The 12,912-nt window shown below is 48.2% G+C and overlaps 4 protein-coding genes across 4 annotated transcripts; 2 read left to right on the top strand and 2 right to left on the bottom strand.

Annotated features, from left to right (window-relative positions):
• The first annotated feature begins 2,318 nt into the window (after window positions 1–2,318).
• BC939DRAFT_229500 (uncharacterized protein) lies at window positions 2,319–3,483 on the top strand. The gene is made up of 2 exons (XM_051550855.1): window positions 2,319–3,177; window positions 3,266–3,483. The coding sequence occupies exons 1-2, from the start codon at window positions 2,408–2,410 to the stop codon at window positions 3,300–3,302; spliced, it is 807 nt and encodes a 268-aa protein (XP_051410160.1). The 5' UTR covers window positions 2,319–2,407; the 3' UTR covers window positions 3,303–3,483.
• Window positions 3,484–5,468: 1,985 nt separating this feature from the next.
• BC939DRAFT_425815 (uncharacterized protein) lies at window positions 5,469–6,547 on the bottom strand. Its single transcript, XM_051553164.1, has 2 exons — window positions 6,131–6,547; window positions 5,469–5,992 (listed from the first exon to the last, which is right to left on the bottom strand). Exons 1-2 carry the CDS (start codon window positions 6,446–6,448, stop codon window positions 5,855–5,857), a joined length of 456 nt encoding a protein of 151 aa, XP_051410159.1. The 5' UTR covers window positions 6,449–6,547; the 3' UTR covers window positions 5,469–5,854.
• Window positions 6,548–6,949: 402 nt separating this feature from the next.
• BC939DRAFT_229417 (Rad17 cell cycle checkpoint protein-domain-containing protein) lies at window positions 6,950–10,749 on the bottom strand. The gene is made up of 10 exons (XM_051550854.1): window positions 10,510–10,749; window positions 9,806–10,409; window positions 9,602–9,717; window positions 9,298–9,511; window positions 8,778–9,210; window positions 8,435–8,692; window positions 8,275–8,342; window positions 8,066–8,169; window positions 7,586–7,985; window positions 6,950–7,465 (listed from the first exon to the last, which is right to left on the bottom strand). Exons 1-10 carry the CDS (start codon window positions 10,528–10,530, stop codon window positions 7,071–7,073), a joined length of 2,613 nt encoding a protein of 870 aa, XP_051410158.1. The 5' UTR covers window positions 10,531–10,749; the 3' UTR covers window positions 6,950–7,070.
• A 37-nt stretch (window positions 10,750–10,786) lies between these two features.
• BC939DRAFT_504916 (uncharacterized protein) lies at window positions 10,787–12,740 on the top strand (the record flags this gene model as incomplete). Its single annotated transcript, XM_051560584.1, has 10 exons — window positions 10,787–10,939; window positions 11,023–11,151; window positions 11,240–11,297; window positions 11,393–11,508; window positions 11,601–11,669; window positions 11,755–11,867; window positions 11,962–12,080; window positions 12,184–12,291; window positions 12,403–12,492; window positions 12,583–12,740. The coding sequence occupies 10 exons, from the start codon at window positions 10,787–10,789 to the stop codon at window positions 12,738–12,740; spliced, it is 1,113 nt and encodes a 370-aa protein (XP_051410157.1).
• Between the last annotated feature and the right edge of the window lie 172 nt (window positions 12,741–12,912).

Raw genomic sequence — 12,912 nt, 5'->3', positions numbered from 1 at the left:
GCACAAAAATACAAGCAGAGCACTATTGAAGGCATAGAAAAGAAATAATCACGGTTTATTTGATGTATAGAAAAAAAGCGCGTGCACAGCATAAGATTGTTGCTAATCATCATGAAGAATCGGTTCTACCTGATATTTGCTTATCATTGTATAGCGTGCGTGTCCATCGTGTCCTTCCAAAGTAGCAAATTGAGTACCCTCAACAACCCCGAAGCTTTTTTTTTTTTTTAATTTAACAGACACCGCGGCTCGGCTAAGGACAGGCATGCCAGACTCATTGACAGGCGCGTGCGAGCATGCCGTGCTCCACAACACACTCACGTTTTGCGAGCATCATGGGTCATGATGCCCTTTTGCCCCCCTCCTATATATTATAGAACATTTATTCTCGTCGCCCATGACAAATTACCTTTTTTTTCAGAGCATTATCCGCGGCATGCGTAGCCTAGCCTGTGCTGTTGAAATAGCTTGCCATTTTTTTTTCGGTGGCGTCAGACCACTGTGCACGGGTGGTGCGAATCTGAGGACCTATTACCATATCGGGAAGGGTGATGCTGGAGGAAGTATGCCTTCTTGTAATCGCAAATGCTGCTTAATCGCGTCTTGAGTTCTCGCCCCGCTCCAGCCAGAAGGACGCGTGTCGTTTTTGTTTCCTCCTCCGCGCTCACTTTCCCTTATCCGCTCCTTCTGCCCATTACCATAACCAATATTGGCTGTTTGTCCTTTGAACCATTGCCTTCACAGGTACGCGCCATCCTTATTGGAGCAAATATTCTTTTTTATTGCTCCGCATCCTCTGCATCTCACTTCGTTGCCACTTATCATCCTTGGTTGCAATTGGTCGAGTCCACCTATCGGATTTCTTCACTTGTCGTTTTTCTCATTCCACTCCTTCCTTGTACAGCCCTTGTTTGGTATAAATCTCATATCTAATCAACGTTGCCTCGACTCTCCATTTCACCATTGGTATCCAGTCCGCGTCATGGGGTGCCTTTCCTTTTGGCGCTTCCTGACGGCCAAAAAAAAAAAAAGCGATACGACCCAGCTTTACGAAAACCGCGAAATCAACGCCAAGCTCTTGGTGAACCACACAACAAATTCCGCGTCGACATGCAAGGAAGCTTTTATTGTACGATTCGATACGCCTATACTCATTGCAGTGACCTTGAGGCTGCCCATGCTCTGGTCATGAAGAATCTCGAAAAACGCATCATGGATCCAACGACAGTCATTCTATACTTCGATGGCGCTCAATGCGAGGGAAAACTTGCAACCCATGAAAAGCGCCAGAATGCTCGAAAAACGGTCATCGACGCCGCCGAGATCATGTCACGACTTTCATGGATCGCGTATCCGAAGGCGCACATATCAGGAAGCGCCATTTTACCAATGTCGATAAGCAACTCACAAACGCCTTTCGCTGGGATGTGGAGGCTCGGAACGGACTTGTCCGCTTTCTCGAGAACCACGGATGGAGGGTCGTGCAGTGTGATACAGCGGCGGATGTCAAAATCGCCACAGATACCATGGAAGGAGACATTGTCATCAGCGGGGATTCGGACCTTCTCATTTACCACAGCATCCCTATTGTTTGGCGACCAGTATGTGGTGGCGGTTTCTTGGAGTATCGGAAAAAAGACATGTTGTCTGCGCTGGGACTCGAGACGGCAGAGCAGCTTACGGTCTTGGGTGTTGTGTCGACCAATGATTACAATCGCAGTCTGTACGGCCTGGGATGCGAGACCAACTATAAGATCGTTAAGGATATGAAAGCCAAAGGATCAGACGATCAGGGTGCGTACTATGCATTGGGCTTTTCACATTGAAAAAAATGTCTTGTTCTAATACATTCATCTTTTATCTCTTAGCCAAAGACGTACCGGCACTAGTGAAAGAATACCTTGCTGATGAACGTGTTGTTATCAAGAACAAACGCGGCATTACTTTCGACACGAGCATCAATGTTTTCGTCCATCTTCACCAAACCCCGATCGCGCATGGCCAACATGACAAACCAGATACTACCGCACTTGAGGCGAGATTGGAGGGCATCAAGGAAAGGTACCAGTACGCTCGCAGTAAGTTTACCGAGCGGAAACAGGCGCAGTTAGCTTCCAGACAGGCAACAAAGAGGTATGCCTCACCAACACATTTCAGTTTGTCTGTGATGACAATTGCATTTGCAGTGTTTTATTAATTCCTTTCTTCTTTCTCCATTTTAGTAATTAGTGCGTTGTCCCCCGGTTCTCCACCTCGACATCGATCCTCTCAAAAGTTCAACAGGTACCGCACCATCGACCGCCCGCCTCCGAAGGACAGCAAGGATTCGAGTACCACACCTCCTCCTCGCCCTCGCTACTCCTTTAAAACCAGGACGAAAACAGTAACGCACGAACCTCCACAGGCAATGAAGCGCTACAAATGGAAGCCATGGACCGAGCTGCCTGAGAGTCCTTTGGAGAAAGTTGAGAACAAGTTGACCCCAACGAAGCCAGCTAAGAAGCCAGCTAAGAAGCCAGCTAAGAAGCCAGTCAAGAAGCCATCGAAGCCACCAACACCTATTGAATCCATGGACAAGCGACAGCTCTGGAATGGGCTGAAATGGGAGCACCCAAAGGCGACTCTTCGTATCGGCACTATACAAACAAACATCAGGGCGGCATTGAAAACCAGGGCGGACGTCGCTGACGAAATGATTGACTGCTTGCGGGAGGCCGTTGGAGAGGCCAACAAGACCAAACGACGTGCTCAGAGACTCATTGCTCTGTACATGGAAAGCATGGCGGCTGGTTATATGCAACCAAAGGACCAAGACTATCTCGATGGATTATGCCCAAGGGTAGAACTCAAGGATGCAGATGACGGCCAGGACAGTAGTGAGAATCACACTGACGACGACATCGATGACGAGCCTGACAGTTCCAGTAGTCAGTTCCTTTATGCCTTTCTACGACATCTTTATTCGGGCAATCCTCCCACGAATCGAGGCGTTGGCAAACTTGTTACTGGCTTCATTGGGCGATTACAGGAGCTGAACTTGTACACTCCCCCAAGGCTAACAAGTGCTATACGCCAGAGCACACCTTTCTCACCTTCGGAGCTAGTACGGAGTGTGTCTACTCAGCTGGGCGCTGAGCTCAAACGTATTTATCGCAATGGAGCGATTGAACTACAAGAGCAGGTAACAAGTGTATTTCTTGAATGAATTTTGTAGCATGACATTAGGAATTTTTCTAATACAAGATGGTCGCTTTATCAACAACAGCTCAAGGGTTGGCAAAAAAAAGGCAGACCGGAAGTAGTTGGATACGACTTGGAGATCCATAACGAGTTGACAGCCGTGGAGAACTTTCTGACATTCAACATGATGAGCGGCAACAGGCGGAAGATTGCCCCACTATCTTCGGCAAAGGATGGTTTTGTCTCGTTCTCGGAGCGAGAGCTCGTCACTTTATGCTGGAAACGACCGCTCCTTAAAACTCGGATTCTGGAGTTGGCAAGGGTCACATTTCCGAGCTGCTCCTCGGAGAAGACGTGATAACCATATAGTTACCAGATCAAGAGCCAGGGTTCCTAATCAAGAGCCTTATTGCAGACGTCACTCCTACTGGTCTCACTGTTCGGCAACGAGGGAAGCTGGGATACCGAAGCGCAATCACCAACATGTCCCTTTTGGATGCGAGGAACCATTTGTCTGCCATCCGTGATTCCAACTTTGACCCTCGAAATTACAGCCTCAAGGGATATGTTCTGACAGGATCTTTCCACACCAATGGCTTCAGGCTTCAGCTGTCTGCCTACAAGTTAAGGGAGTTGCAAGCAGTTCGATATCGAAGGCTGGCAGATGCCATTTTGCCCCCTCGCCTGACGTCAACGGTTGGAGGTACCGACTATTACTTGCAGGAGATCTGGAATGTCATAAAGGCCAAGGACGATGTCACTCGACTCTGGCCGCATTGCCCTCCAGAAAAGATCAAGATTTTGTGTCTGGATATTGGTCAAGCCTATGTTGTAGCTGGAAGCGCCTTCCTACCAGATACAGACCGTCCGATCAACGACAAAAAAGGAAAAGGGCATGTCGTGACGACCTCTGCTTTCCCAACCCCTACTACCCACAGGGTCACTCCTGCCTCTTTGATCTCCACAGCCGCCTCTGGGACGAACTCTGCTGCCTCTTTGATTGATCCGCCCTATCCAGAGACATACTACAACATATCTGTTAACCAGAAGGCCGTGTACCAACCCACATTCAAGTTCCGAAGATGGACAGAGGAGCAAAAACGGGTGGTACCGGAAGGTGCAACTCAATCGATCCAAGAGATTGAGTCAGACCTCCCACCGCTCCGCGGGCCAGATGCAAGCGTTGGGCAGTACGTTCAGCAGCTCGAGATGGTCGAGCAGCGCTTGAGCAGTTTTTACAATGGCTCGAACAGGCTCTACCAGAGCCACGAATGGGATGCCCAACGTGCACGGGAGGAGGAGTACCTGGTAATCGCAAACAGTTTGCTGAGGTCGGTGGGGGGATCGATAGGCGCCAAAAGAGAGGAAAAGAACATGGTGGTGATTGGCATTGGACTTGGTCAATTCAGCAGTTGCTCGCGCCTCACATCACTCCACGACTCCTTTCTGGCATTCTTTGTGCCCCTGGTAAGTGTTTCACTCCTCTGGCGATTTCTTGTCCCTACGACAGATAGTTCATTTATTGACTTTCACACATTTCACCGTCATCGCTCTTTAGGGCAGGTCGCTTAGTTACATCGTTCTTGGTGTTAATGAATATTACAGCCCCAAGAAATGCCCCCGTTGCCACACATTTGTTTCCCAGGTGTCTATCCGAAGGCTCTTCTGCGAGGACTGCGGAACTCCATTCCACAGGGATGAGATGGCGGCCCACAACATGGTGAATGCCGTCCAAGGACATCTGCTCCACCAACAGCGGCCTTTGTACCTGCAGCCGGTAGACGAGGAGGGAAATTATCCGTGGATGAAGACGGAGACCACCGGGGGCGCTGAGGAAAAGGACCATCAAGCTTTTGAGGGAACCAGCAGTAGCAGTAGTAGCATCGACAACTGCACTCTCGATAGCGTCCAAGACAGCACCCAAAAGGCATCCAAGAGAAAGGCTTTGGAGGAGGAGGAACAGATCATGGCGATTCTCCAGAGGACGCGCCGACCCCGCGAGGAATAGTAGTCAGACTAGTTTTTTTTGTGTGCCGCCCCCACACTCCCCCTGATGATTTCCCATGTCGTATGCGACGCTTAGAAGTCACTTCGGTGACATAATAGGTGCGCAGATGTGCGGATTTCCACTGTGCACTCACTGCTGGGAGACAATCTGATCTGGGACAAAATCCCTGACCCCCTTTTGTTCTCAAGGCATATTTACTTTTCCTTGAAAAAAAGAGGACCTTTTAACATTCCAGCATGAACCAATCGCATCATTGAACACCAATCAACACCCTTTTTTCCTTTCCCTTTTCCTTTTTCTTTTTTCTTTGTATTTATTTTGCGAAAGAGTATCCAGATGTTGCTTTAATGGTCAATTCTATATACAACATATGCTGGACTCCTAGCAATGGCAAAAGCAAAGGAAAAGGTTGCGTCTGTGCAAAGACAAAGCCTAGTCTGCAAAGGTTGCCGCAGTCCCTTTTTTTTTTTTTTTGCCCAAAAGATGCTGTGTTCGCAATTATTGATGTACAGAGTCCATAGTTTTACAAGATAAGATATGTCGGTGCAGGCGCAGCATGTTTTTTTGGTTTTTTTTGTGTTTGCTTGGTGCTTGGATTGGATTAGATTTTGCCATCGATTTTCGAGATCTCCCGCGCCTATTCGTCCTTGTGCGCAGTCGATGATTTTAGGCAGTGTCCTTGTTCTTGCCAAAGGTCAATGGCGATCCAATGTCCTTGCCGCGCAGCTTCACTCCAAGAGCGCGCTCCAACTTTCCGAGAATCTGTTGGTTCGGTACAGCACGGCCAGCCTCATAGTCGTTGATCTGTTATTTAATTGATTCCAAAATCAGGACATTATTGTTAGCACAAGAAGACCAAAAAAAAAAAAAAAAAAAAAAAAAAAGATCGCCTCTCTATCCAACACCAAAAGAAACAAAAGAATGAATGAATGAATAACTTACGACTGTCTGCTTCTCGTTGACCTTGACGCCCAATTCCTTCTGGTTCATCTTCTTTTCGATCCTGGCCTTGGCAATGGCCTTTCCGACGTCCATCGAGACCGCCTTGGGTGCGACAATCTCGTCCGTCTCTGCCAGCTTGGCAATCCTCCTAAAGTCCTCGCCAACATGTCCTGCATTGGTCACAACCTTACGTTCTGTTGATACGACTGCACCAGCACGACGGGCTGCATTGATGTCGGAAGCGGTGCGGGTCACCTTCGCATGGTCCGAACGCTTGCGAAGCACAATCTCGTCATCCCAGCCAACATTTCCAGACATTCTTGTGGTGTGTATAAGTGAGAGGGGGAGAGGGAGAAAGGAGCTAAAAAATGAAGGAGAGAGAGGAGGGTGATGAGGTTGGGTGTTAAAGTGATGAGTTGTGAGATGAAGAAGGAATCGGTGGCCGTCGTCCCTTTATATAAAGACGTCCAACGAGCTGATACGTAATCGGCAGGAATAAGGTTTGGCTGCGGTCAGACCAAAGAGACGACTCCAACGATCCATTGGTACCCGAAAAGGAAAGTTGACAAATGTATCCTAGCCTGAGGTTGCGTTATCTGTACCAATAGCAAAGAAGCCATGTCTCCACGTACGTGCCTCAGATCCCATTTAAACCACCAATCGTCATAGTCACCATGTACGATTGACATATCCTCCATGTCGGCTGGACCTTTTTTGATTAGGACCGGCCTCTTCTCACATTTTCCTTTTTATCACCTGATCCAGATTTTTTTGCATGGACGCACAGACATTGATCGTCAATATTGCCACAATAGTGTTACATCCAAAATTTGTTGGCAGCGTGGGAGGGCTGCATCTGAGTAGTATACAGTGAAGTAGTATAGCGAGGAGTATGCGAGAGAGAGAGGGAGAGAGAGAGCCGTAGAGTGAGCTATGTCAATCATTCTGAAAAGTCTTCAATGGGATCCTCGTCATGTTCAACCTCATATGTGAGCTGATCCCGTTGCTTCTTCTGCTGATCCTGCTTCACTCTACTGTCCCATCCGGACCCCGTGCCGATTTTCTCCATAGACTCATCGACAATCTCATCCACAACGCCAGCCTCAGCACTGGGGGAAGTGTCCGTCACATCCTCCAGGAACCCCTCATCGCCCTCTCCAAACTCCTTCTTGATTACTCCAGTTTTCCTGCCGTAGTTGCCCGCCCCATCCCGAACAAAGGCCTTGGAGCTAGGTCGAAGTGACTTGCTGAAGATTGGCATATAAGGATTCATCCTCATACACTTGTGAAGCATGGGCACCAGCTCCTCACGCACTACACGTTTCGGGAATAAGCCTATATCCACGCAAGCAGTCGGAGCGAGTTTTCTGTTAGCGCCAACGTCACATGATAATAGCCGGGGGGTTTGCTTGAAAAACAGAAAAAAACAGCGCGGCATTAGAAGCAGCAGCATACCAGGTCCTGTGACATGTCCTGCAGAGAGTCCTTTGGCCTCTTCTCCCAAAAGGTCAACTGCAACTTCCAAAAACATCTCGTCATTGGCATGCATGATCCTGTTTACGGCAAAGAGCTCCGGCCACCAGTGCTTCTTTGCTCCTCCAACATTGGATGTCGGACTTGCCGAGGTTGGGGCAAACAACAGCCCGCGAACCGCCAGCGATGTCATGTATGGCTGCATCTGAATCATCTGCGTGTAGTTGGCGCTGCTTCCGGACGAGTGAGAGAAACGGTCGGCGATGCATAAATACTCCATTGCTGTGTGACACTCCTCGATCGTGTGCATATGCCGAGTATAGTTCTGGTACAGCATGAGCGTGTACAAGTCAGGCTCAATCGGAAGCTTCTCAATCAAGTCCTGTTTTTTGCCAAAAATGTCAATCGCGTTTCAATAAGACCTAAAGCTTAGAAAGCTGTTATAATGACATTGCAACTTACCTTGTCTGGATTGAAGGGCAAGGGCGGACGTCGCATAGTCCAGGCTTGCGGCGGAACCTTTACGATGTCGCTATCGAATTCGACATGCGGCGCTTTCCAGTCGCCTATAGAGCCGAAGAAAGGCAATAATCTCATGTCTCGTTAGTACATTTGTCACACCCGCACGTAAAATTCGATTGTGTCTAGAAAATCGCAGGTATCGAGCATACGCCTGTTGTATAGCACTTTGGCAACGGCGTGGAAGACTCCAAGTGATGAATCCTGCCCTTGCGTGATTCTAAAGAGATAAACAGCACGCGTCATCAGAAAACAGCCGGCAAACAATTTCAAATCATAGCTCCCCCCATCGGAAAAAACAATGAAACGTGCTTATTTTCCGAATCGTGGACGTTCTTCTGGTTTTCCTCCTGTAATATTGCTGCCTCTCTATAGCGCTTTCGTTTCTTTGCTGGTATATAGCACAGGAACTGTAGCGAGTTGATGACCGCCCTAATATCGCCATCGTGCATCTTGATCGCTTGCTCTATTTCCGCCGTGTCCGGTGCATGTGCATGCGAAGCCTTGAACTCTTTGTTGATCAATTTCCGAATCGCCTTCGTCATGATTGTTGGTGCTATTGGATTGAATCTTGAGAACGTAAACGCAGGTTATTATCAGACTGTGAATGACAGCGGTATGATATCTTCTGGCGTCCATATAATCCGGTTCTTACTTGATCTGTTTAACTCTGGCACATCCTCTGCCTCCAGAATCAATCTTATCCAGAACTGTGGACGGAAGAAGTACCCTGATCGTCATGGCTGGGTCCCTGTTCTCGTTGGTGTTTGAAAACAACAGCTCAGTGCTCTGCTTTGTAAAAACATCACTGACAATAAGGACCAGAACTGATGAAGAGCTGATTCTAGAGTTGGCGAACTTTGCAATCGTCTCCTGAAATATTTTCCGTGAAGATACTGCTGTGATCGGCGGAAGATCCTCTATCAAAATGACGTTCTTCCTTCCTGAGGCAGACATCGACGCCGAGAAGCCTGCCTGAGCTCCTGTACTCTGGCTGGACTGAGACAGGTCCCTAGAGGTCAATATGGGATTGAAACGCTGCGCCCTTGAGAAAAATTCTTGGAACGTCCTCATGACTGGTATATATTCTATCAAGATATATAATAGAATAGGATGTCAGGCCATTATCCTCGGCCCGCCGGGATAATCGTGGTTTTTTTGCTACGGCAATGTACCTTCGTCAATCGACGTGGCTCTCCAGCTATCCTCGCCAGGCATTACTGGTCGCTGAACAACATTGTTTTCGTTGACGGAATTTGCCCACTCGACAATAGTAAGGTCTATTTCTTGCGCCAGCATCTTGAGCACGGTTGTCTTTCCTGATCCTGCAGGTCCGCTCAACACTAAAATCGCCCCTCCAGACACATCTTGCTGTCTGTTGCTTGGATCCTATTCGTTATGAATACAGGAGAGTCTCGTCAGCTATCATGCTCCTTAGAATCTTGACAAAACAGCATAACATAGTCGTAGGCAACGTACAGTATACGTCTCTAACCACTCTCTGACACTTGCGATTTTTCCATGATGTACCGCAACCTCCTCTATGTCCGACGGCGCGTACTTTTCTGTCCATTGGTCGCTCCGTTGGTTTTGATCTGATATGAGAGAGACATAACATTATTAGGAACCTCCTCACCTCAGATTTCCCTCGAAAATGACTGAAGAACGTTCAGGCTCAGGTACCTGAGGTCTCTGGGTTTGCTTTGGTATGTATGGACGGAGACGATGCTGTTGATGTGGCAGCGGTCGTCCTCGAGGATGAAGAGGAAGCGGGACTCGAAACCAGCGGCACAAACCTGACCTGACTGGCTTTTCTCTTTGCGGCCGTGGTTGCTGGCGGGGCTACTTTTGGTGGAGGAGTTGGCTTTGACGGTGGCGCCGCTTTGCGCGTCGCTCCTGTTGATGTTGTTGTTGGCGAAGTCCTTTGTACACGCCCTTTGCCCTTTTCAGTCGCGGGTGCTTTCCTGTTTGATGCGCCTCCGGCTTTACTGGAAGTGCTGGAAGGTTCTGTGGCTCTCTGGGTTCTCCTCGACCGTGTCTTGGCCGGTTTGTCGAATATATCCTCATCCTCATCATCGTATTCATCCTCATTGTTTGTGTCGCTGACTCCTATCGTGTCGCTCTCCGACACCGCGTCTTCGGGATCGCTGATTTGATCCGAGTATTCATCCGACGCCGATTCAAGATACGCCTCCGCGTTCTTGTACATTGATGCCGTACTGGCAGCCGAACGCGTTTTGGCATTTCTAGTCGGAACCTTTCGCGTTGGTGACGATGGCGACTTGTTCTAGTGAGAAGAAGATGAGAAGAAGTGGTTAGTTGGACTGCAGCGTAACAAAGTTCGTAGTGTCCTGTGTCCGTCCAAAGTTGATTTGATGAGCACCTACTCTCGTTCGCTTTGGCGGCATGAGTATGTTGATGCAGCAGCTGTGGTTCGTTCGGTGTATAGGACTTGGTGTAGTGTGAGTGATCCCCGATCTGAATGGGCTGAGGGCTCAAAAGCTACTATACATGTATGGCGACCGCACAAAGACAAGTGGTTGCGTGCATCGCCCCCCTTCCCCTCGCGCGCTGGGACCCTTTCCACAGTTGCCCAAAAGCCACTTTGGGCGATCCCTTGCAAAGGGGTTCATGTCCTCTGCTACTTCGCAACTGTTCTTCACCATGGAAGCCGTCATCAAAGGCATCCTTCATAGCCCAACCTTGCAGGAAAATGTCAAGAGGACCGCTATCATCAAACTGCTCACACAGATTGCAACACTCGACAAGCCTGACGCTTCCATTTTGCTGGACCTTGGCCTGGAACTGAAAGCAGCAGTACGCTTAACTGGCTGTGTAATACCGGAATGCATTGGCGGAGATCACGTACATTGACCGTATGTACATTTTTCACTCTTCAGCACCAAAATGCACTCGAGAACCAGACTGGAGATCGCATCCTTCTCGCTGTAAGCACCGCCCATCGTGATCTCTTTTGGGCCCGCTCTCACAACGACTGGTTTGAAAACCTAGTATCGGACACTAACACTGTACGTAAGCACTTCTGCTTGATTGATCACGTTCAAAAATCAATATTTCTGCCACTGAGTGCGCCATCATCTTCCCTCTATTGTTTAGAAGCAGGACTATGCCAGGAACATTCCACTTGTCATATCCGTCGCAAGACGAAAAGAAGGTTAGAGGCAGGCCTAGCAGTGCTACCTTTGCTGCTCTGGATGTTTGTTCGAGAGGTGACATTGGACTGACAGCAAGCGGTCTATTTAATAACAGCGATAACTTTGACGGAGGAGGAGAAACAGGATTTTGAGAAGGATATGGCGACTCTGCAGGCATTTGCGGAGAAAACCTGTATTCATGCTACACCACCGCTAGAATACCCAATACAGGTATTTTCGTTATCTCTGAATAGCTTGCTGTGTTGGACGCATTGCTGCTGAAAACATCATTTGACGACATTCCTCGGATCTGCGTTTTATAGTGCCTCTTTATTGCCATGTTCGTCGCACTGCCAGCAACACGGCCCTTTGCCACGAGCAATTACATCGAGGTAGCCTAGCATGAGATGGTTTTTCGATGCAGCGCCTGGATGAAAATGCATAAGTCCTGACAGACGATTCGCCTTTTATGATTAGTTTCTGGTGGATCATCTTGCAAATATGCCGATTTTATCTGCCTCAGAATCCCAAGGTGACTTGTTGCCTTCCAAGAACGCTATCTCATTGCTCCAGCAATGCTGGGAAAACGTGTAAGCAGACTTATCGAGCGCGTTGAGGAAATTTATGTCGTCCCGATTATTAAGAATAACAGCCTGACGGATTGATCTGCTGTTCTGTTTAAAGGCCTGACAATGTGATCATGACGATATCCCACCTGTTCTTAAATCTTGCGAACGATGAGCGAGAGTGCTCGATTGGAGCGGGGTACATACTCCAGGCCATCCCTGGGACCTATACATCCGGTAATCAAGCTAACAGTTGTAGTAGGCGCCATTCGACTTTATGGAAGCATGCCTTTCTCTTACTAACAGTTTTGTCCGCACGGGTTAAATCCTTCCTATATAGTTGTTGACCCCTTCATCCAAAACTTGGACTCAACGGCTCTATGGCGGCTCAAATTTACAGTGCAGAGGCTGATTAACTGGCTTGTGTCGATTGACTTACCAGGAATTGGTACTAGTGATTTGACGAATACTACAAGCAGAATGAAGGAGACATATTTTGAGAGGCGAGCCCTAGTTCTGATCATGATTTATTCCATATTGCGTCTTCTGTGTTAACCAGGCATTTGGATTGTTGCGATCATGGAAAGCCTTGCATCACGCGGAGAGTTCATCTTGCTCCGAGAGCTGGCGGACCAAAATGCCTACAAAAGTAAGAAGGACGGGAGCATGAAGAGTTCAAGGAGTACATCTCGAAATAACTGTTTCTAAAGCCTCTGCACCTTACTTCGCTCTATTGTAGTCGCGAGACAGCTTCCTTTTAAAGCACGTAGAAACGATGTACTGCTGGTTCTGAGATTCATGCTTCTCGGCTACTATCATTCGCCGGTCCTGTTCCATAATATCGTTCAGGGACTTATACCGTTGCTCGTTTCATGCAGGAAATCATCGGTATGGTAGCTAGTATATCCCTGAACTGCCTATATTGAACGATGATCTATCTATTCTGTTAACAAGGGCATACTCTTATTGTCCTCCTCTTGCCATGATATAGGAGGATCTGGAGTTCGCAACGGATGTTTGCAGTCTTGCACAAACTCTTGTTATTCACTTCGGGGACACGGACAATGTG

The sequence above is a fragment of the Gamsiella multidivaricata genome (assembly GCF_025024155.1).
Source record: "Gamsiella multidivaricata strain RSA 2152 chromosome Unknown BC939scaffold_51, whole genome shotgun sequence".
Classification (NCBI taxonomy): domain Eukaryota; kingdom Fungi; phylum Mortierellomycota; class Mortierellomycetes; order Mortierellales; family Mortierellaceae; genus Gamsiella; species Gamsiella multidivaricata.
This window is presented reverse-complemented; position numbering and strand designations above follow the sequence as displayed.